The sequence below is a fragment of the Ornithodoros turicata genome, chromosome 7, assembly GCF_037126465.1.
Source record: "Ornithodoros turicata isolate Travis chromosome 7, ASM3712646v1, whole genome shotgun sequence".
Classification (NCBI taxonomy): Eukaryota; Metazoa; Arthropoda; class Arachnida; order Ixodida; family Argasidae; genus Ornithodoros; species Ornithodoros turicata.
In genome coordinates, this window is record NC_088207.1 from 32,532,847 (window position 1) to 32,555,349 (window position 22,503).

The 22,503-nt window shown below is 45.8% G+C and overlaps 1 protein-coding gene across 1 annotated transcript in view; it reads right to left on the minus strand.

The window, feature by feature from the left end:
- Positions 1-22,503, minus strand: part of LOC135400867 (gastric triacylglycerol lipase-like) — a 32,488-nt gene that overhangs the window by 5,977 nt on the left and 4,008 nt on the right. Inside the window, exons 2-6 of the mRNA XM_064632819.1 lie at positions 12,431-12,632; positions 9,501-9,615; positions 6,855-7,005; positions 4,467-4,562; positions 3,099-3,251 (exon numbers count right to left, since the gene is read on the minus strand). Of these exons, the coding sequence (XP_064488889.1) occupies positions 3,099-3,251; positions 4,467-4,562; positions 6,855-7,005; positions 9,501-9,615; positions 12,431-12,632 (717 nt within the window). The remainder of the gene's footprint in view (positions 1-3,098; positions 3,252-4,466; positions 4,563-6,854; positions 7,006-9,500; positions 9,616-12,430; positions 12,633-22,503) is intronic.

Genomic DNA, 22,503 nt, shown 5'->3' on the forward strand with positions numbered 1-22,503 from the left:
CGCAACGCTGGATCTTAGTCCAAAGTTAACCACTGTTGGTAAAAAAGGGCCATAGGTTAAGAGCAGTTCCTGCTGCTCTTCCTGTGGCGATACGCTCCTGTATGCCGTTATTTAAATTTAAGATTAATTTAAAGTTGGTGCCATCACGCACTGAACAAGTGCATCTGTATGTACACACTCGGTATCTCCAAAGTGAATTGTTGTAGGAAATCTCTTCTACATACTCAAAAAGAAAAGGAAGAAATGTTAGTAATATGTTAAGGGGCAAAGTAAAAGTGACCGCAGTTGAATTGCAAGGTTTTGGAGAAATATCTCAGATGTCTCAGATGGATGACAGCACACTTTTTCGCTTTTCACGCGAGGAGGCATCTTGCCTTGCAAAAAGGCACTACGGAATAAACCATGCTCATGTGAACTGAGGTCTTCGTGGCGGTTTGGTGCGTAAAGATTACGATATGTTTGGCAAAAAAAAAAAAAAGAAAAAAAAAGGCACAAATATCTGATGCGGATGCGAAGAAGTCCGTAGAAAGCTACCGCATAAGCACTACAACCCCCATTGAAGCAGGGAATGTCGGCAGCGCCACCAATGCTCCTGCGGCAAACATGTGAAACAAAAAAGCCGGCGCTGGAAGGGGGGTCAAGTGAACTGGTCGTTCTCTTATTAAGTAGGTCGTGGCCTCAACACGCCCTGTACAAAAAAAATTGGTCGGCGACGGACATTTCGGTGTAGGACATCTCAGTGGTGGAAGTGACGTTTATTAAGAAAAAGAAATGTGGCCTGCCTGCTCAGAATAACGGCGGCAAGTTACTGGTTCTCGGTGCACGGACATTTCGCTGTACGGACATTTCGCTGTACGGACGTTTCGCTGTACGGACATCTCGCTGTACGGGCATCTCGCTGTGCGGACATCTCGCTGTGTCGGCATCTTGGTTTACAAACATGGCAGCGCACGGGCATTTGGGACACTTTTCGTTGCCGTGACTTACGAGCACTTTATGAGATACTGATCTAAGACATTAATATAACGACATGTTTGTGTGTGAGTCTACATACCTCATTCTGTAGGCTGAAAACCAAAAAGGCCGAAAACTCGGAAGACCGAACTATCGAAACGTAGAACCCACCAAGAAATGAAATGTATATTCGAAAAGTTACAACTCCTACATAAGGTAGTTCCACAACGTTGAACTCATGGCAGGCATTGGGAATTAATGTTCGAAGTGCCTTTTATGCCTTTAAAATAACTTTCAAAGGAGTACAGAGGGCCATCCAAAAAATTTTCACATTAAGACGTCTGATGAAAGTGTGTGTGTCATTTTACGGAATAGCGCGAAATGTTTTGATGTGTGCAATTTGTTTCCCGAAAAAAAAAAGGAAAAAAAACTCACATAAACATGGCTCCGGGTATAACGAGGAGGAGGAGAATGATGCCACTTTACCGGTGACGTTACAGGGGGAACTCGTTCTGGTTCACTGGTCTGTGGGGGTCAGCGCCCTGTCCCTTTGCCGCCGAAACCAGTTTTGCCAGTTCCTCCGGAGAATTGAGGATAGAAGGAGCGGCCGAATCATGACCGAGCCAGGAGCAATGCTTTTTCAGAACCCCGAACAGCCGAGTTGCACACGACAGCGGAGTAGCAGACAATATTTATCTGGACCAATCAGCGACCGTGGCCCCTGTAGCGTCAGCGCGAGGTCCCAGCCAGATCACACGCTGGTACTGGTCCCCACCGCCTTTGCGCACGGTCGCTTTTTGCGGTGTACTTTAAATTCAATTTCTGCGATAATAATGACTCTGTGGTGTGAATTACTTGTCATGGTGCGTCTTACTGACCTAATTAACAATTTCATAGGAAGAAAACAAGGTGTCAAAAATGACTTCTGTGCTACTTTAACGCCCTTGTCAAGCGGCTTGTATACCGCTTTTTGACACAATCCCTCTGTGTACTGGGGTTGGTTTTACAGCTGTGAACACAAAGGGAGCTTACTTTCAAAAAGTTATCTTTAAAAGTGTACTTCTACATGAATTCTTTTTCAATGTTTCATTTTTAAATGATGTATTTCGCAGACATCCTCTTGGAACTCCTTATTTTTTGGGCTTTCCATAATTCGATCTTGGACTTTTCGACACTCATTAAAAAAAAATGTGTCTCTCAATTTCAACAAACCGGGAGAGCGAATGATAACACCACTCTGTCGGTTGTGATGTGTTTCATGAGCCCCGCGAAACCATGCACTTGCATTTTTGCGCGCGCAGGAGCCTACGGGATCGTTTTTTCTTTCGCCGGCACGTTACACCCCCTCCCCCCCCCTCCCGCACAACCAGGGGACATTTTGTCCTATACATGGTGCCAACACACGCCCGTATGCATAGAAAACATATATCAACACGCCAGCGCACGAAGACGTTCGTGCGCCGAAATGTGCTTGTGCACCGAAACGTCCGTGCACCGAAATATCCGTACACCGAAATATCCGTACACCGAAATATAAGTATACACCGATATGTCGTGCACTCGGTCTGTGCACCGAGATGTCTTACACCGAGATGTCCTGCACCGAAATGTCCTACACTGAGATGGTGTAGACCCAAAATTGGTAGTACAACTTTGCATGGGTGTCAATATTGTTCGCTGTGCGCAGTTATAATACAGTGTTACATCCTTCGGAGTTGTAAAGCGCTGGACTGGTTACTCGTTACGAACCTGAACCATGCCTGGGTCACGCAAGGGAAAATATAAATATACGGGAGCCCTCTTCGTTGGAGAAGTCCGCGATGTTTTGGTTATTTGTTTCACTTATTTGTTTATTTTGCCAACTTAATTGCTAATTAACTGAACTAAATTAATATTAAATAATTATATTATTTTGAATAAATAAACTGATTATTCCGAATTATTGAGTTAATTATATTGATTAATTTAATGAATTTAACCCTACATCAAACTGTAACGCCAAAACGTTACATGACATGAAGTGCCACTTGCACAAGCGATCAGAAAGACCTAAGAGCCAAACCCAAAGGAGGCCATAAGCTAAGCATCACACAGCAGCGACATTCATATTGGTATAGCGTACAAGGGGATCGGTTGTCACTCACTATGTTCATGTACTTGCTGCCCAAATTCCCGAACGTATCAGCTGTTACAGCACAGACGCGTCTGAAAGGCAGTGCGCATATAGTACGCACCGCCTTCATTCCCGGATACCTGTTGTGTCCGAGCTCGAGGACGCCCGCGTGTTCGAAGCCCACCTGTAACACAAAGCAAGCAGCAGTCTTTGAACGTATTATAACATAAATACGCTCTAAACCTAAACGATAACAAGTCAGAGATTACCACTTTTAGCAATGTACAACCCCCCCCCCCCAACTTCCAACCTGCCCAGATTTTAACCTTGTTTAACTTGAAAGACTATCGCTGTGTTACATCCTATAGGCTGTCGATCACAGCGATTAAGCGCCGATAGTGTTCGCGTGACACGGGGAAACCGCTGCAGAGTTGACATTTATACAGAAAAAAAAAAGATTATTTTCATTTTGTTTTTCAAAAATTGCGTGCATTTTTTCCTACATTTTCCTGCTGCGGTAAAATCGCCACGTATATCCACGCGTTCCGATCGATCGATTGATCGATTGATTGATTGATTGGTAAAAGAGAAAAATTGAGATGTTAGTCCCAAACTACTCGGGACCGACTACTCCAGGACGCGTTACTTAGGGCTCATAATCAAATAAAGTTGTTGTTCCGATGTCTTCTTTTTTTTCTTTTTTTTACTCCGTGTTAGCGCCGCGAAGTAACTGTGACTATAAGCGGTGTACAGACGTGGATAGAAGGAGATGGGACAGAAGGAAGGAGTTTGAGGGGTAGGGTAGTATGCGTCCTGGGCTGACTTCAGAGGCAACAGTGCCGACATTCGTCTGGAAAGTCTGCCGGAAAGCCAGGGAAAACCTCACACAGCCCAGCCGGTGCCAGGATTCGAACCCGTGTCACCTCCTAGCCTCGGCGTGGAGAGCGATCATCCTAACCACTATGCCACGGGAGCTGGTTTCCGATTTCTGAAGACGCAATACACATTCTTGTAGTTGCGCCTAGAGCATACTAACGGCACAATGTTTGTTAAAGAGGCACGAAAGTGCAAAAACATATCCTCGCGTGATGAAATATGCCGTTACCTTGACATCAATATAAAAGGAACGCGGTTTATCCACCGCGTTGTTCGTGGGTTATGATCGACAGGGAAAAAATGCAATGTACGCTTTCTCTTCCTTTCTCAAGAAGGACGTCAGTGCGCAGCGGCCTGTCATTGGTGTCCTCAAACGATTTGCCCAATCGTCGCGGGAGAATGAATTCCGTTCCTTTTGTCTCGCTGTCAATGTAACCGTACGGCATCTTTTTATTCAGCTTGGAGAAAATTTTTGCAATTTAGTGCCCCTTTAACTTATCGTCCTTAATTAGTGAGGACTTACTAGGAATCTTCTCATGTAGGGCTTGATCACATTCAGACCGGCAACTCTAATGTGGGCCAACTTTCGAAAGGGTGCGAGGCCAGCGAAGGCTCTTATCTGCAACAGAAAGTAACGTATACGTAATACCTCCGTGACACGGGAAATTGAAAGTCATTTCCAGATAATGACAGTTCGCGCCGAATGTTCACTCCCTATTCGCTACCTCTTCGTTCGCCCCCACTCTCTAAGGAAAAAAAAAACGAGTAAAACTGGGAGTAATTGCAGCTTCTAGTCGACTGGATTGTAATTACTCCCCCAATTTGGTCCCGTAACCCCGAAATTCACACCACATGACTGCAAATAGCCAGTGAACTTTGCAAATGGTCTCCTGGCTGCAACAGTCTACGTAAATGTGTGCTCTTCGTGAATGTGATGGAACGAGACTATACAACTTAGCTGTAACTTACCAGTTTTTCATCTATACAGAGGAAGAAATAGTTAGCGGTTCTTTCTTGCGAAATTGTGCCTCATGCATGTCGCAATATTTGACATCAGTCGACATATCACGGTTGATGGTTTAATTCAAAGTATTTTCATTCATGTACATGAATTTTGTTCCTGTGACTGTTAGGACAGAGCGCCAAATGCAGTCCCCACTCTGTGACACTCGTTTAGTCCCGTGCATTTACTCCCAAAGGGAATTAATTTTTGTGGTAATAGATTTAGTCCCCAAAAGGACTAAAATTACTCTCTTTTTTCTTAGAGTTTCTTTAGAGAGTGCATATGAAGGTGGGTTAAACACCTTTGGAGTACTTCCATCCAGGAACTGAAACCGGAATGGAACCGAAAACCGCTTGGAACCCATATTTTTTTCAAGAACCGTAACATGGAACGTAACCGCAATTCACCATCTGGCAATTAACCGAAACCGTAGCCTGAACCGAAAAATGTGATTCCGGTTGCCGGTTCATATGAATCGGTTCAAGCTTCAACGCGAACAACTTTGGATTCGATATTTGTATCGATTTACAACTCTAATTAGTGGTGTAGTACGTGCTTCTGTTAAAGTGGATCTCTTCGTCATGTGCTTTTCATTCAGAAGTTGTGTAGACAACATACCATCTTATACGCTTGGACCCATAATCGGATGGCATACACATCGTACGACTATTGCACACGTCCCTTATGAGCTTTGAACTGTATTATTGTGATCATTCAAGATACAAGCGTTGCACGTTGTTTCCGCATCTGTTTGTTTAGCCGCTGAACGAACGCAGTTTTTCTTGCCTTGTAGCTTGTTACAACGAAATGAATGTGCACGAGATAATAGAGACCGCAACAAAGTATTTTACGGGGAATGTCGCAAACCGCCAAAGTGCGTCGAAGAAAGAGTTCACTCTTTATTGCACTGCACCACCCTTTCGGAGTGCAGCAGATAAATTGTTCATTTTTGCCCGTTTGCACTTCGTAGCTCATTTTGCGACATCCACGCAGCCAGCGGATACATCCTAGAGAAAAAAAAAGAAAAATACCGGTTCAACTGCTTGGTTACCGGTAACAGCAAATATTAAAACGGCGAATCCCGTAACCGTAACCGAAACCGTTTTCAGAGTTCTGACACTGAACCGTAACCAAACCGATATTCGTTTCGGTTTCAGTCCGTGCTTTCATCCGCTCCCCCCCCCCCTTTTTTTTTCTTTATTTTTTTCCAGACAGCGTACTCCATGGCAGAGGTGCAGTCAGAAACAGCAACGTCAAACAGTAAGATTAATTATAATAATAATAATAATAATAATGAAAAGGTACAAAACATCGGCCAATATCCATTTTAGGGCGAGTCGAGCGGGAACGCGTGCGGCGATGTTCAAGGGTCTTGTTTTCTATGAAAAATATCGCGTACAGAGAAAATTTGTGTTCGGAACTGAAAATTTTTTAGATGGCTTTTTGAGCTCCTTTAAAAAGGACGACTTCACACTATGAATTCCTTGCCCCCACTTCATGAGCCTGAGGTTCATGTCGGTTATAGTTATTGGTTGAACGTGATTTGAACCTCATCACGAGCACAGATGGCTGATAATTTCGCTGCGCTACACTGTTCGAAAAAGCTAAGGCAAATATATACTCCTGTATAATGCAGTCCTAATATAGCTTTACGGATTGTCGTGGTCATTTACCCCGTTACGTAGCTCTACGCCGCACGAACGAATGGCATTCACTGGGAGCGGCATTCGCTGGAAATGCCATTAAATTTCCCGTGTGACGTACTATAACTACACTTGCCTAACACAACACTGCGGACACAGTGTGTGCGTGTTTTCTTACTTTTTATTAAGAAAATAGACCACGAAGGATATTCTTAGTTCCCTCCAGTTACTGAAAATCGATTGAGTGCGCATGAAGAAAACTTGCCTTCTTGTTGTAACTGGGATTCTCGGAGAGCAGCGTGAAGAACATGAGGGTCCCTTGAGATAGCCCAACGTATAGCAGACTTTCGGCTTTTCTGTTTTCCAGGATATAATCGATCTCCGCAGTGGCGTCATATATGGCATGCTCGTGAAAGCTATGAAAATAAGAAAGGGGTAAGCCTTGGCAAGTTGGAAAGGCTGAGCAAATAAAATCGTAGAACAGAGCCAACTCATGTGTCCTATCCCTTGTCTACACCTTTTTCTTCAGTAGTCAGGACAGGTGATAACGAATTTGATATTCGCATATAGCGTGCATGACAGGTTGTGTTCGCACGACGTAGTAGCTGTTGTTAGTTACGTTTCATTTGAATGCGTCGCAGTTTGAATGCGGTTTGCTGCAGAAGTTATGCACCAATAACCTGATGTCGATCGGTTGGTTTGGAACTGGTTCATAGGGAACTGAACTGGTATTTACGCTAGAGCCGCCGGAGGAAACTTAGGGAAAACGCCTTCGCAAGGCATATACAGGGTGTTTCACCTAAAGTGATAAAAAACTAACTAAGACGTACTCGCCGGAGGATTGTGGGACTTTCAGAAATTACTTTCTGGAAACTTTTCTCACCATTGTGGAAGGCTTTGGACAATTTTTAATCGCGGGAAATTTATTTTTATCAATTGAACTTTGAAAATTGCCAAGCGAACCTCACTGTTTTCTTACAGAAATATGAAGTCCTCCACGGACAACCACAGGCCCAACAAAAACTATGCACAGTATCGCAACAGAAATAGTCAAAAAAAAAAAGTAATAATTATGCTTTAGCCCCGCCTGCTGGATTGTCGCAAAGAAGAGCGCACGGAAGATGTGGGGAGAGGAGGAAGTGTTCCCGCCTATTGTTTTGCCTTTATTTCCCCCGCTTTAACCTTGATGCTGGTGACAACCGTTTATCACAAAGAAAACAAATCAACCGCCTTATCACAAAGAAGGCAAAACAAATGAAGGCGGGGACACTTCCTCCTCATTTCCCGCACATTTCGCGCGCGGGTCTTTGTGAAAATCAAGCAAACGGGGCTAAAGCGTAATTTTTACTATTTCTTTCGACTATTTTTGTTGCAATACTGTGCATAGTTTTTGTTGGGTCTGCGGTTATCCGTGAAGGACTCAGACTTCGCATTTGTGTGAGAAAAAGTGAGGTTCGCTTGGCAATTTTGAAAGTTCAATTGACAAAAATAAAGTTACCGGAATTAAAAATTGTCCAAGTCGTTCCTCAATGTTGGCAAAGGTTTCCAAAATGTAATTGCCGCAAGTCCCACAGTCATCTGGCGAGTACGTCGCCAGTTAGAATTTTTTAGCACTTTACGTGAAACACCCTGTATAACCGGAACCGGGATCCGAACCCGGGTCACATCCCGTGCATCGCTCGTTTCACTATAAGAACTATGTATAGTGACAACCATTACAATGCAGCCGGCAACCTTTTTCCTTCCATAACTCATAACAAATAGAGTGCAGGACAAAAGCTTTCCAGACGCGAAAGCGCGCCATTTTTCCTAATCGACATTTTGGCAAGGGACGGAAGTTTGTATGTGTATTAGTTCGTAGGGTGGACTAGAGCCTCTCTGTGGTGGACCAGTTGAAGCCAGAGGTTTACCCAGAATTTCATCCGGGGGGGGGGGGGGGGGCTCCGTAATGGGGTGCATTTACAAGCTTTTGACGAAATATTGTGTAATCTCACAAAATTTTAGGGTCTACCTCAGATTTTTGGGGGTGTTAGGGCACTGTAGGGCCAGTGGATAAATCACTGGCCTATGATGATCTTAATGAAACTTCAACTGACACTGCTTCATGTTCTCAGAACCTCTGTCCAGCACTGTACCTTGCGACTGGAAAGAATAAAATGCTACTTGACACACTATTCTCAAGCCTGTCGCGCGATGCTTGTGCTCCTTTCCCATCACCTCGTTGGCTACGCAACTCCAGACAACTCCGAAGCATTGTGCCGTTAACTTTAGGAATCGCTCCATGACTCAGTCCAAAAGGTGTTACGTGCTGAACAGGGCCGCTGTAGACCCCGACCTACTAGATTATAACGACCATGTCGTAGGCACCCCTTCCCAGCGCCGCATTTTTGGAAGGTAGCGGTGGCGCTACTCATCATCGCAGTTATTGCTTCCTTCAGCTTACCTTAGTATTTCTGTACAAGCGGTGGATATTCCACAGATGTTTCATTCTGAGGTTGATTATCATCATCATTCTACGCGTTTTCATAGGAGCTATTGCTGTCGTCTGCTACGGTAGTCGTACGTACGCTTCTGCGCGTTCAGAATTCAAATTTCCATCGTCCAATCGTGGTGCAGATCTCGCGTGCCGATGAGTAGCGCCCCTAGCGGATCGTGCGGACGGGCTCCTCGTAGGGGTAGCTGATTATGACATGGTCGTTATAACCTAGTAGGTCGTGCTGTAGACATGTAATGTGGAACCTCGTGTCACCCGCAACATGCAGATAAGCCGCAATTCTACCTTTCTTTTTTTAACTTTTTTCGTTCAAGAATTTTGCTTCTTTTTTCATAGCGCTACGCGAACCCAATACAAATACGCGTATGTGACGTATGAGGATTAGGAGCAGGACGGATTTCAATGTGTGGTGCTCACCTGAAATTCCAGAAGTCCCGTGAGCGTGCACCAATTATCTTATGACGTCTGCCAAATGCTGTCCCCCTTGTGTTACCGAGCCACAGGTCATAACCGTTGTCAGGGAGGACAAACCCTAAGAAAGTAAAAGTGATAAAACAAGTGTGACAAGTTAAAAGCTACTCACCACTTAGCTCACCAGCCTCCTTTCAGTAATGATATAGTTAAAGGTTGAGCAGTAATACTCATGTGCGTATTTTACGTCGTAATACCATGGACATGTACATAATGTTTGCAAAAATGCTGTGTCTTGTAAATAATCTGAGTAAATCATATCCCGTTTACACCGACGTCACGAAACGGATAGGATACGCAACCAATCAAGATGTCGTGTTTCCACAGTTTGCCGTCGACACTTTGTCGTCATTTGTTCGACGTTTATGGCGTAAAAAACTTCAGCGGGCCGCGTATTCACACGAACGACGTCCCCACGGAATCTTCTAGTGGCATAAGAAGCAGAAAACTGCTAAAAGGGGGGGGGGGGGGGGGAGTTCCGCCGCGTCTTCTGCTGAGCATTTATACGGCGCCGAAATATCAGGAGCGGCACATTGCGCACATGGCAGACGGCACCATGGGGTCTGCTACGGAATATCTTGTTGCTGACTCGCAGGATATATGCCTATACGCTACGACAGCTTGTGTCTGCGCCGGGGAGAGGGCAAAGTTTGGATAAATCACGTGACGAAGTGTCTGTCCAATCAGCAGGCCTTATCAGTCAGTCCTTATGGCAGCAATAAGTTGGTATTCGTAGGCCGGCATGGGGCTACAGAAGAAAACACGTGCGCTTCACGTTGAAATGTTGCCCCCGTTATTTGGGACAGGGATCGGAGCCGAAACTGAACCCGAACGGAAAACCGCCAAAAACCCGTATTTTTCGCTGAACCGGAACTGAACCGTACGAAAACCAGCGGCATGGCCGAGCGGGTTAAGGCGTTCCGGTCGTTGGTGGTAGCAAGGTCGTGCTGAAGTCTGGGAGGTGGTGGGTTCGAATCCTACCGCCGGCTGTGCTGTCTGAGGTTTTAAGTGGGTATCCGGAAGACTTCCCAGACGAATGTCGGCACAGTTCCCCTTGAAGTCGGCCCAGGACGCTAACCCCTCTGTCCCCCACTCCTTCTTGCTGTCCTCCCTCCATCTGTTCACGTCTGTACGCCGCTTATAGCCACAGTTGCTTCGCGGCGCTAACACCGAAGCAAAAAAAGAAACGAGAGAACAGCACGAAAATATTTTTTTCTCGCGCTGAACCGAACCGGAACGGAACCGAAGAAACAAAATGAGGCGGTTACCGTTTCGCGAAACGGTTTAGACGTAACGAGCATTGTGAGAGATCAGAACTAACGATTTACACAACGGATTGAGCCACGTTGCCAAACAAATTCGAAGCCGAAACTGAACAAAACAAAATTGCAACACAAGTGCACGAGGTATTTCCTCCTCGTTTCATTGAGTTGTGTAGTTTTTTAGGTCCGGTGGTGCTTAGTTTCGCCAGCTGAAGTAACATCGATCATTCATCGGGTGCTTCGGACAACAAATGTAAGTTGAAATGACATTCTAAACACAATTGTGTCGGAAATCGTGCTATGGCGAGTCAAATTTCTTGCTCCCAAATGAGAAAGGCACAATTGTGATTACGAAGTTGCTTTTGTTTCTTGTTGTTGTGAGATCGGTGACCGTTCGCTGCCGCTGACGAACACTTGCCGTGAAGAACAGCGCTACCGTTACGAACCGATATTTTGTGCTGCTGCGGAGCTGAAGTCGAACCGAATCAATATGTCTGAACCTTAACCAGAACCGAACCGAAAAAAAAAATAGTAACGGTTCCGATCCCTAATTTGGGAGAGGGACAAATCAGGTCGCTCCACGGGCAATAGGGGAAGGAAGGAAATCGGGGAGCTGCGCGGACAGCTGACCAACTTGCATAGCGTATTCGATTCGCCGTGGTTAGACACAACGGTGAGCGCTCGCGCTCACGTGGCAGCAGAAAGCTATGACGTTTTGCGCAACATCCTCTGGACATACTCTGGACATCCTCTGGCGACTGGAAGCACTGTTTCAGGGGGTGAATGCCTTGTAAATGGCTCGCCGCCCCGCCACGTAGACTCTGACTAAATCAGCAGAAAAAGTACAGGAGAAGCTAAAGTTACCCTCGGCACCAGGACACTCATGAAATTGGAATTTTGGGATAGAGGCTAGAAAAATCTAGAGTAAACCTATAATAAAGCTACCTCGACTAAGTAATGCGCTCGGATAGTCGCTAATGAGTATGCGTGTGCTTATTAGTCTGGTCATTTTCTTGCACGCACTTTTTTTTTACACGGAATCTGCGCGTTCTTTGGGAGCAAACGATTACGTGGCACAGGCTTGGGAAATTTACTGATTACCTTAGAGGTTGCCCTATAGCGGTAACACTCAGCAAGAGTTATATATTCTAGAGTATTATACTACTGGTACGGCTTTATTGTCGCTGTGGCGTTAGATTACATATTCAAATAGATTCTGAGAATGAGCATCGCAAAATAGACAGTGCAACTACTCGAACGTATTACAAGGGTAGTATTATAAGACAAAATGTTACTGTTACTTCCCACCCTTGATCTGGTTGACTTTACAAAAGCAGTATATATTACAGTCAACCCTCGATGTAAGAATCCATTGATCCGATCTATGAACGACTTTACCAGGAACGTTACCCGTTTACCTTTATTTCTTTTCTTCGTTTTCATTCACTTCACTTCACTTAACCGTTCACAAATCGAGGGTTGACTGTATATCCGACGACTGGTGGTGAGTATGACAGCATGGTAAATATGCAACTGTATACCACATGCCCAATAAAGCCTAAAAGAGTGCACTTCCCTCAACATCCCGCATCACGTTTAGCGTTGCTCGCTTACCCAACGATTGTTCAGGGAAATCCAAAACGAACGTCGTTGAATCCGCCATTAGTCCAGTCATCAAGAAGACTGGAGTACGATGGCAGAGTTCTTGACAGGGTTTTCTGCCGTGTGGAATTCGATGCATTTCGATTATGTATCCGTCCTTCGTCGTTACCAAGTGTCGCTCGAAAGGGTATCCTTTCCCCGTTACTAAACGTTCCTGTGTAGTAGAGAAGTAGAGAACGTTAGTAGACCATTGATAACGTGGCTTTTGAAGCACAGTATCTACGGCACCCAATCAAAAGATAAGATTCTGAGTCATATACATAGGTTGCCGTTGGCTCCGGTAGGTACGATAACTTCGCGGTGGCGTTATAAAAGACCTATACTAACTCTCTAATTATTTCCGTAACCAGATAAAGAGTCTGATATCGGATTTTCCATCAACCGAGGGAAAACTCACGAGAGGACGAAGATAGAATTAATTTATATTTTCTTAGGAGAAACAAAGTATCGGAAGAAAAAGCTGTTCGCGAACGGTTTTGCCGCTGCCCAACCAGAGGATTCCATTCTGGGTCACTCGTCCTTCTATATAATGGACCTTTTTCACATACGCGTCGTATCCTAGCGGCTGTCCAGCGAACCACGCTCGGAGCGCGTCAAAACAAATCCACGTGGGGAGCACAAAGGACTACAACCGGTCCGGAGTGGGACCGACGAGCTCGCGCCGTTCGTGCGGTCTTCCCACTTCTGTCGTCGTCATGCTGCGCCATCTAATGAAGACGGAGATAACCCTCTCCGGCGCCTCATGCGCATGTGCATAAACCGTTGTGAAAAAGGTCCATTGGCCCTCCACGATAACGTTCGCGAACCGTTTGATCGAAAACGGTTCGCTAAAACTAGCTATTACCTCTCTCGTTTTCACTCGTTTTCACTCAAACCTCATCGGTACATCGAGTGGTGTTGACGATAACGATTTCGAAAACACGAGGAGCCAATCGCCTTATTCCGCTGGAGTTGCTGACTTCACTTTGCTAACCTTTGATTTAGCAGGCTCCTTTATCTTATCACTTTCGTAGGCTTTCTTTCGACCTCTCCCAAGCTTCTCTAATAAGGTACTCCTCTACAGGGCTTTTCAATTAGCCTCGTTGATAGTCAGAAGGGAAATTTGTACATGTGTGGAACTTAGAACAACGAGGCACATTGAGGAGCCTACAAACCATGACTACCTCGCAAGGTAGTCCATACCATACCACCAACCATACACAGATTGAAGCAGAATGCTCAGGTCGGGATCCACAGCTGTTCGAAATATCGGCTTTCGAAATATTGCCTCAATGTACTCTCACCGCATCGCTGTGTTTTTTTTTTCTTTTCTTGTTTTTTTTTTTTTTCACTTTGTGACACTCATAAAGCTTGAGCGATAAGTGCAAGGGGGAGTTCAAAAGTCCCAATCCTAGGTATCATGCGATACGGTCACGATATTGCATCATACCTCTATGTCATAAAAGGGGATGCCACGATAATGCAGCGTTCAAAATCCCATGCCTCAAAATCCATACGGTACCAAAATTTCGAATTGCCATACCAAAGCTTATATCTGTGAGGTCCGAGAATGGCTGTATTTCCAAATGTGAGGAGACGCGCGTCCGAGTGACACGAAACGAAGCGACCTTGGTTATTTTATGGTTAATTCACACCTAGATTAGTCCTAGATTACACCTAGGTTAGATTAAGGGGGAGGGGGGGGCTTCGAGTAGAGCGTGGGACTAGATCATTGAAGAAAAGCGCCGGGGTATAAGCAACCGAAAAATTCTGGCCCTACTACGTATATACGGCAACTTGGAGATGCAAACAACCGGACGGCCAAGCTCAATGAGCTCTTACACGAACCAGGCCTACATGTCACTGAAGTGAAAAGATACAGCAGATTAGACGGCTATCCAAAGTTCTGCACGATAGAATGTATCGTGGAAGTGTGCTAATTAATACGCATCACAGGCAGATGATGCCAACAACCGTTTCCGGAGCATCCAGGAAGTAGGAAGCAAGAATTTATTTAAAAAATATATTTTATTTCATACAGTTCGTGCCATCGTATATGCCTGTCCCGATCTATTCAGTTTCTTGCTCTCGCAACGATCATCTGCAACCTCGTGCCTGAATTGGAGGCATCGATAGACATTGAATCGGTACGCAAGCGGCATTGAATCGTGAACGAAGGTATCGCGCTTCACCTGCTGGCACAGGAAAACACACAAATCCTTCAGAGGCACGTGTGTATACTCAGACAGCAGCTGAGTAATCTACTACTTTACGCAAGAAGAAAAGTGACAGCTACGTTGTTTGAGCCATTGGAATATCGAGACAGATGGATGCTTGCTAGCACATGATAGCGGAACTAAAACTCAACTCAATTTTCTACTGAAACGAAGCTGTACCGTTGTACTCCCTGCTGATGAACTGAACAGAACTGAAGCAGTGCATTTTGTTCTCACGAGTGGGAGGGGGGGAGGGGGGCGAGTTACAAACTACCTTGCTCTATGCCTAATACATCGTAGAGTCCCAAAATTTCATTGGGAGTTTCATTGGGGAGAGCGGCCGGCTTCCCAAATTAACACCCTGCTGTGCCACGCCAAGTGCATGCTATCATTTTCTGTTCGTTCCGGTGCTCCATTACATTTTTTAGTCTCATGAGCTATCTGTTACAGCAAACCGCTGTCGCGTTATGAATAAGCTACTTTCTGTATTTAATTCTAAAAGTTGACATAAATCAACTCAAAGTGCGTTAAACCTGTTCAACCAATAGATGAAATAAGGTAAAAAAAAAAAAAAAACAGGCGGTTTGGTGCATTATATTAAAAGCGCTAAAAACCCCTAGACATCAATGCCCTGTGTCGTTCTGTCTTTTATGTTCTCCCCTGCACTGCAGGGGTTTTTCACCGCTTTTAATACGGTTTAATCAGTTTGAAGCAACTCGAACCTTTAAAAAGTTAATAGCAAACATCATTCCTTATCCCTGTTTGACATCGTAGAAAGATATTGTGAAATGGTAGACCCCCGGGATACTCAATAAACGCAATGACTCATATAGTTGTTGAAGAAAATTACAGCTTTTTCATCCGTGTAGTAGCAAAAAAAAAAAAAAAAAGAAAAGAAAGTAAACAAAAAGACGGCTACAAAGCATAACAAATAGCCGCTTAAGACAATGTATTTGGCATGTGATACGGAGTTATGACAACAAACCTCCAGTCACAACACTTTATCCTCTGGACGTCCGAAATAGATCCCAATGTCGGTATCCGAAAATTAGTTTCCGTCGGACATCCCTGAGAGCATCATAGATGGACGTTGGTTGGTTGGTTTTAAGGAAAAAATAAAATTGAGATTTTGGCTTCACTAATGTGAGGCCTGCAACTCCACATCACGTCTACGTCCGTCACGTCCATCCACATAGATGGACGTCTCTGGTTATGTATCCGCAGGATGTTCCGTATCGGCTATCTGTTTCAACGATTGTCCAAAGCACGTCTCTGACGGGATGTTACACGCAGCATTTCTTGCGGGAGAGAGAGAGAGAAACGCGAGATTTTGTAGCCGTGCGGAAGTTTGACTTTCGGTCGACCAACTGAAAACGAAACCAGTAAGAAACACAACGTTATGTAATGGTGAGTCTATGGTCCAAGTAATTCGTACTTCAATATTGTCTGTGTGCGTAGTCGGATTAAACTTAGATACCTCAATCTTCATTTTGAATCAGAAGCGAGCAGGGCTCTCTAATATGCGGAAGCTATGAAGACTAGCCGTGTATATAGTATCTGTTTGCTCTTTGGAAGGGAGTGGAGGACTAACGTGAGGAGCGGGCAGAAGTCAGCCTGCTCTCCTGTTAACGCGGTCTACCTTGGTGTACCGGTGTCTTGGAATACGGCTGAACGGTTTAGATGGAGTGTTGCTCGCACTACTGCTCTACGGAAAGATTTTTCCTAATATTTATAAAGCTTCGGTCCTGTCCAATGTCTCTGTTTTGGTTTTGGTAATCGGGTACCGCACTAATTCCGTACAATATCCGCATAGCTCTGCGTTACATCCAGATATTGCCATGGAACGGATATTCCAGGGAAGGTCAGTAGACAGCGCAGCCGTCGCGTCGAGACAGCCCAAGAGAATTCGAAACTTTGTTTCGTTTTCTTTCGTTGACACTCACGTGATTATTCAGGGAGACGCAGCGGATGTTGTTGTTGCCAGCACTCCTCGTGGCGCTCTTTTTTATTTATCTTCTATTTTTAATAGCCATTGTCTTTTGGAGCAAGAGGATGCGCAATGTTACATTATCGACGACGGGAAATAGTATGGTATGCATTCTGAGTAGATCATGGTCTACGAGGCCGTCCTTTCAAACGTTGTGACTTCAGAAGACGATAATTCTCTCGACAATTCCTCCTCGCTGAAGGATCGATTGTACTCTGTCACTCACACAAATTAAGAACGCAATGAGGTGACATTGAAAACCGGTCGAAATCCAGTTTCATTCGTCAAGCCATTCATCAGTGGTCACCACGCACAATATTTTTTCGCTTTGCGGTGCATTGTCAGTGCGCAATCAAATTTACAAAAACAATCAGAGAAATCAGCCGCGAACGGCCGGCCGAAACGACCTCGCGTGACGTCAGCAAGCCCCCGTGCCTTTCTTGTTTGTTTCTTTCTTCTCAGGTCACGCGCTGCTTATACCTGCCTGAGCTGCGCCGGTCTGCCTCACAAGTCATATGATCGGCACTGCCGCGGGGGATAAGTGACGTCGTGGCGTGTCTATCTCTTTCCCTCGTTTTGCGATACTCTGTTTCCAAGAGTGGAGGGCTTTTGACAGGTGTGCGGAAAGGTGTGCCTCGCGTGGGCGCTGCAGGTACCCTGCGCAGGCGCCTCGTCGTTCTTTCGAAGCAGCTCATTTTATCCGTTGCAGAACACACCGCAGTAAAAAAAATATGTATATTTATATATTTTGAAGTCACCTCAGTGTTCCTTTAAGCAGAGAATCGTGACGGTTCCTCAGCGGACGCTCTAGTTTTCAGAAGCACTCTATTAGAGCGAAGACGCACTCTGAAACTGCTCGAGAAGCCCATCACATTGGTTCTGCGCATGCTTACAGACGCTGTAAGACAGATGTCGACAGTTCTGTGACGAATATGTGTCGACGAATATGTGATTAAGCAAGCGCTAAACATTTCCCTTTACACGTGAGCAGTAAAAATTAAACAAGTCAGAAACATGAGAAGTGCAACAAGGAGTGTACGCATAACGTTGCCTGTTTGATTGGTCGTGGTTTGAAAGGTAAATGTAAATAAAAAGGTGGAGAGAATTATACTCTAAGCGCTTGACGGTGTTGTTCGCGTACTCTGCTTCACTGTCCCGCTCGTGTTGACTAGTTCCGTTGTCAGTCTGTCATTGGCTACATGCAGTTACGGAGACGACACATGTTCGGTAATGAATGTCTTAGGTGAAAGAAGCATGGCATGGACACTCTGAAGTAGCCGCTTAAAATCCGCGAATGAACTCACGATGTCTGTACAGACGTCCGGGTCATTCCCTGTGTAGGCCTTACTTGTCTGGATGGGTGTGGCAACCACATATCGCGCAGTGCTCAACGTGAGCAAAATACCTGTAATTAGCGGCCACATACTAGCGCTGTGAGATGCCTCCACACTGAGCCATTGGAGCTTCCGCATTGCTCTTTTTCATAGCTAACGGCGTGTGCATGCAAGGACGCTTGCCTTGATTCAGCTGCTGCGCCTACCCTCCCTGAGAAATGCGTACTGCTTCATAAGCCGGTCAGCTCGACGACCGGGTCCTAGACGCCAAGATATCTTGAACACACAGCGCTATTTAACATGAGATTTTCCATCGTTAAAATCGCCAGAAAGTACAATCTCTGACGTACTCGCTTTATTATCTTTTTGCTTGTTTACTCCTACTTAGTGTGGCTCATACGTGTACTTGTTCAAGTTGATTATTAACACGACCTGATCCAGAAATGCCTACAACACTACCCAAAGGTGTACAGGACGTTTCACTTTCGACACTTTTCACAATTCAACAACGTCTTTACGTTTTGTCTAACCAGGGTTACAGGCGACACACGTGGCCAATCTTGCCTGTTTTTTTTTTTTCCGAAGTTTTTTCCATGTAGCACATTCACATTCCATGTGAATGTGTTACACATAGATATATATGACGACGCCCTTTTGTAAGGCGCAACTGTGTAAACAAATGTGTACGACAGCGACTGCTCGCCCAATATGAAAGATATTTTCATAAACCGAGAAAAAGCACTACTGTCGCCGCGTCGCACATAGCTCAACTTCAGAGAAACTGTTTAGTCTATCGTTCGTCGGCTGCTCAGCGAGCTCACGGGACCGGGGCTTTCGCACGTAACTGCCCGCCTCGAGCGTGTACATGCTAACAGGCGTGTCAACGGAATCATAATACAAGCTGGTGCGAAATTAACATACGAGCGTATGGGACTCACGTTCGTAACCACTGCAAACGGATGACGAATATCGCGATTCGAAATCTAGGAAATGTGGCAATTTATTTTTAGAAATAATTGCAGCACACAGTTCATTCTTGTTATGAGATCATTTATACAGTCAAGTCATCAAAAGAATGAATAAGCAGTTTCATCGAGTTCGCATGCCTAAACATTAATTCATAATTTCCAGGCTTCTCAGCCTGAACGAAAACTATCATAACACCAGTATATTCCCTAAGGCTTCCAAACTTGCAACGGCGTCCCTACTTCACATGTTGCAACCCTGGGAACAGCCATGCCCATAGTACTCGTGCACCCGAATAGCTTCTTGAACTCCGGGAGGTGCCTTAGAGGAAGGTTGACCATATATTGAGCTGGAAGGTCGGAACGAGCAACAGTAGACTGATAGACTCTCTCCGCAGACTCGCAGTTGTCGAGGGCGTAGTAAATGAAAAATAACTGATCGGCCGATACCTTCGGAAGAGGACCAAGTCGAAAATCCAGGTTCCAGATGCGGCGTGCATGAATTAACTCACGGAACGCCCGGAAACCCAGGTGTACGGCCACCGTTTGCAGCAGTGCAGCGCGCTTGGTCGAAAGCGGGTTCATCTGCAAAAATCCGGGACCTAGATTTCGGGGCAGGTAGCGGACGTCCCGCTCGAAACAGCCCAAGAGCTCCCCGAGTATCCGGCGAGATTCTTCGGAAAACGCAAGTTTCGTTTCACCTACATACACGTTGTCGTTCAGAAGGACGTCCGCTAGCGCTCGGTAGGTACGCACGGCTATACGAGCAAGATGGAAAGCGAACAGTGTGCTGCTTGGAGGAACGGAAGTGTTCACTAATCCCTGTGGCGTGTACACCACTTGCCTTGAGGGGTCGTATGTGGCTCGGACGCTAAAGACAGACTGTGGTAACCGCCATGTTCTTGAATCTCCCTGTCTTAGTATGCTTTGAATTTCTTGCTGCTGACGAAGAATCGACACCTCGTGGAAAGCGTGAAGAGGACTACTGGCACGTGTGCGATAGTTTGGCGAACAGGCGCCAGAGGGTGGTGAGTACCGAACTAGCTGCCACAGCTTCATGCGATAACGAACGAACAAGGCACTAAGTTCGTCGATCCAATGCAACTTGGAGATGTGGTCACCGAATGTAGTTTCTATCTGAGACATCCACTGGCGAATGATGGCTGCAGCTCCGATGTAAGACATGTATTGCGAGTACGCTTTTGTGAAACAGGAAGGTAGAAGTTTGTCAATGAGTCTGAGACATAGTGAAGCAGAGTCTGTAACATCGCCACTTGCTCGCCCAATGACGCTCTTACTAAATAGTTGTCGGAGGTCGCGCAGACGCTCAGGAAAGAATGGAGTCATGCGTATCAGAGCCAAGAAACCCAAGTAGTTCAAGATGGGTCCGGGAGGAAGGTCCCTCAGCACATTGGGAAGACCAAAGTAAACGTAATTCGGTGACTTCACTACTACAGGTGTCGTGAGTCCAACCTGATACACATTGTCGAATACTATCTTCAACAAGCTCTGCATTCCTCCATCTAAATTGTACACTGTGAGCGTTGGTGGTCCTGAATTACTGCCCTGTATATTGATGTCCTCAACTGCGTACGCTATTTTTTCGAAGACATTCATCACATCATCGGCAAGGTCGTCTTGCAAGCTGGCATCCACCCCAAACCCAGTGGCTACTTCTTTCACGGCGCCACGAAATAAAGTTACCAAAGGTGGCTCACTTTCTTGACCTCTCAGGTAAAGGAGCTGCGGCTCAGCTAGTTCTATGATGGCACTCTGCAGCGTGTTTGGGTTGACCCCCGCTTTTACGCGGAGTATACCGCTGACATCCAAGTCCCGAATCAGTTCCCCTGCAAAGGTCCAAACTTCATTCATTGTACTGCTGGCGCCTGTTCTTGGCCAGTCGCCAATCACCCAAAGTCGAAATATCTCCCGTGCAGATGCGATAGCCATGTCGGCTTTAGACCGGTCCAGGCATTGTTGATACAGATTTGTAGCCACTCTCACATCAGGATCCGTAGCGTTGAGTATGAAAGGTGTCACGTGGTCTTCGATAGCGTTCCGCAATAACGTGTCAGTGGAAATTACCGATCCTACCTTGGAGTCGTCGTGCGGGTGGCTCTTTGCCCACAGGTCGCATACGTGGTCGTAGAAGTTGTCACAAGGCTGTTTGTCCTTACTTAGTAAGGATTTCAGGTACTGACCTTCGCTATTGCAAAATGTTGTGGTGCAATAGTATATCGTCAAGCCCGAACCGTCGGTCGTATTACCCCCTGGAAAACCTGGTGGTGTTGTTCTGTCCTCGCTGAAGACTTTAAAGTGAAGGAGCAAAAAGATTACAATAACGATTAGTATTAAGAGCAGGCACAAAAGGAGGCCGCAGATAAATGCCATTGCCCCCACGTCATCGTCCTGAACGTGCTTTTCTGTTATCTTTTGGGCCTCGAGTGTCTCAGCCTCCGCAACATAAATATCTTCGACTGCTGTCTGGAGGCCCACGTCTTTCTTCTCACCTTCATCGCCGCGGCCACCTTCGCCTTCTTTCTCCGGTTCCATAGCAGACCCAGCCTCCGATATATCTAGCTGTGCAACTGCTGCTTTCAGTTCTCTCTCGTTGTGGATCATGTCTGTCGACCACACCACTCCTTGAGCCAGGACCTCAGGTGTTCGCCACACCAATTCTTGAACCGGGGCTCCAGGTGTTCTCCACACTATCCCGTGTGCACGAATTTCAGTTTTCCATGCAATCCTCTGAACCGGTACGCTTTGCCGTCGCGGCGACCTCCAGCTGAAAGCTCTCGCTAGAGCAACGCGCTCTGCACTTTTGGTAGGTTTCCCAGATGTTGCCACAGCCGGCTGCTTCGGTGGCTCTCGTTGGACCTTTGATGGTTCAATTTTGGATGGTTCCTGTGGCTCAGCTTTTGACTCCGACTTTTTAAGCGCATCTCCAACTCTCTCTTCCTTATCCAGGGGAGCACTTACTGGTCGTAGTGAAGTTTCAACACGTGAAGGTTCATCCTTTTCCGCAAAGGCCCGACGTCTCAACTGGTTTTCCTCAGACGTCGCCGCAAACAAAGTTGGCTGCAAATTCTCGCGCTTCTCGATACTCATGCCACCAAGAAGCGTCGCAGACATAGGATGCTTAATCTGTTGTTCGCGAATCTTCTCCACTTCTTCAGGACTCATATCCCTCGTCTTATGCAGAGAAGTCGCGGTTATATTTGCAGATGCAGCTTCCGCCACTTGCGCAGACAACGCAGTTTCACCTCGATCACCATCGTAAGAAACGCAAACGTCTACGTCGTGGTCTTTTCTGTCATCATCTACCTTATCTTCAGGACTATAAAATGGCGAATGTGGTTCCGAATCGGCAGCTAGGCACTGCTCCGTCGTGAGGGCAGTTTTTATCTTAAGACTTTCTAACTTCGTTCCGACTTCATAGCCATCGCGGAGTGCATTCTTGTCAGGTCGGTCGCGTTTCGATTCCAAAGCACTCGCACGTACGACTTCAGCTTCATTCTTGAGTTTCTGACGTAGAAGGCGTCGC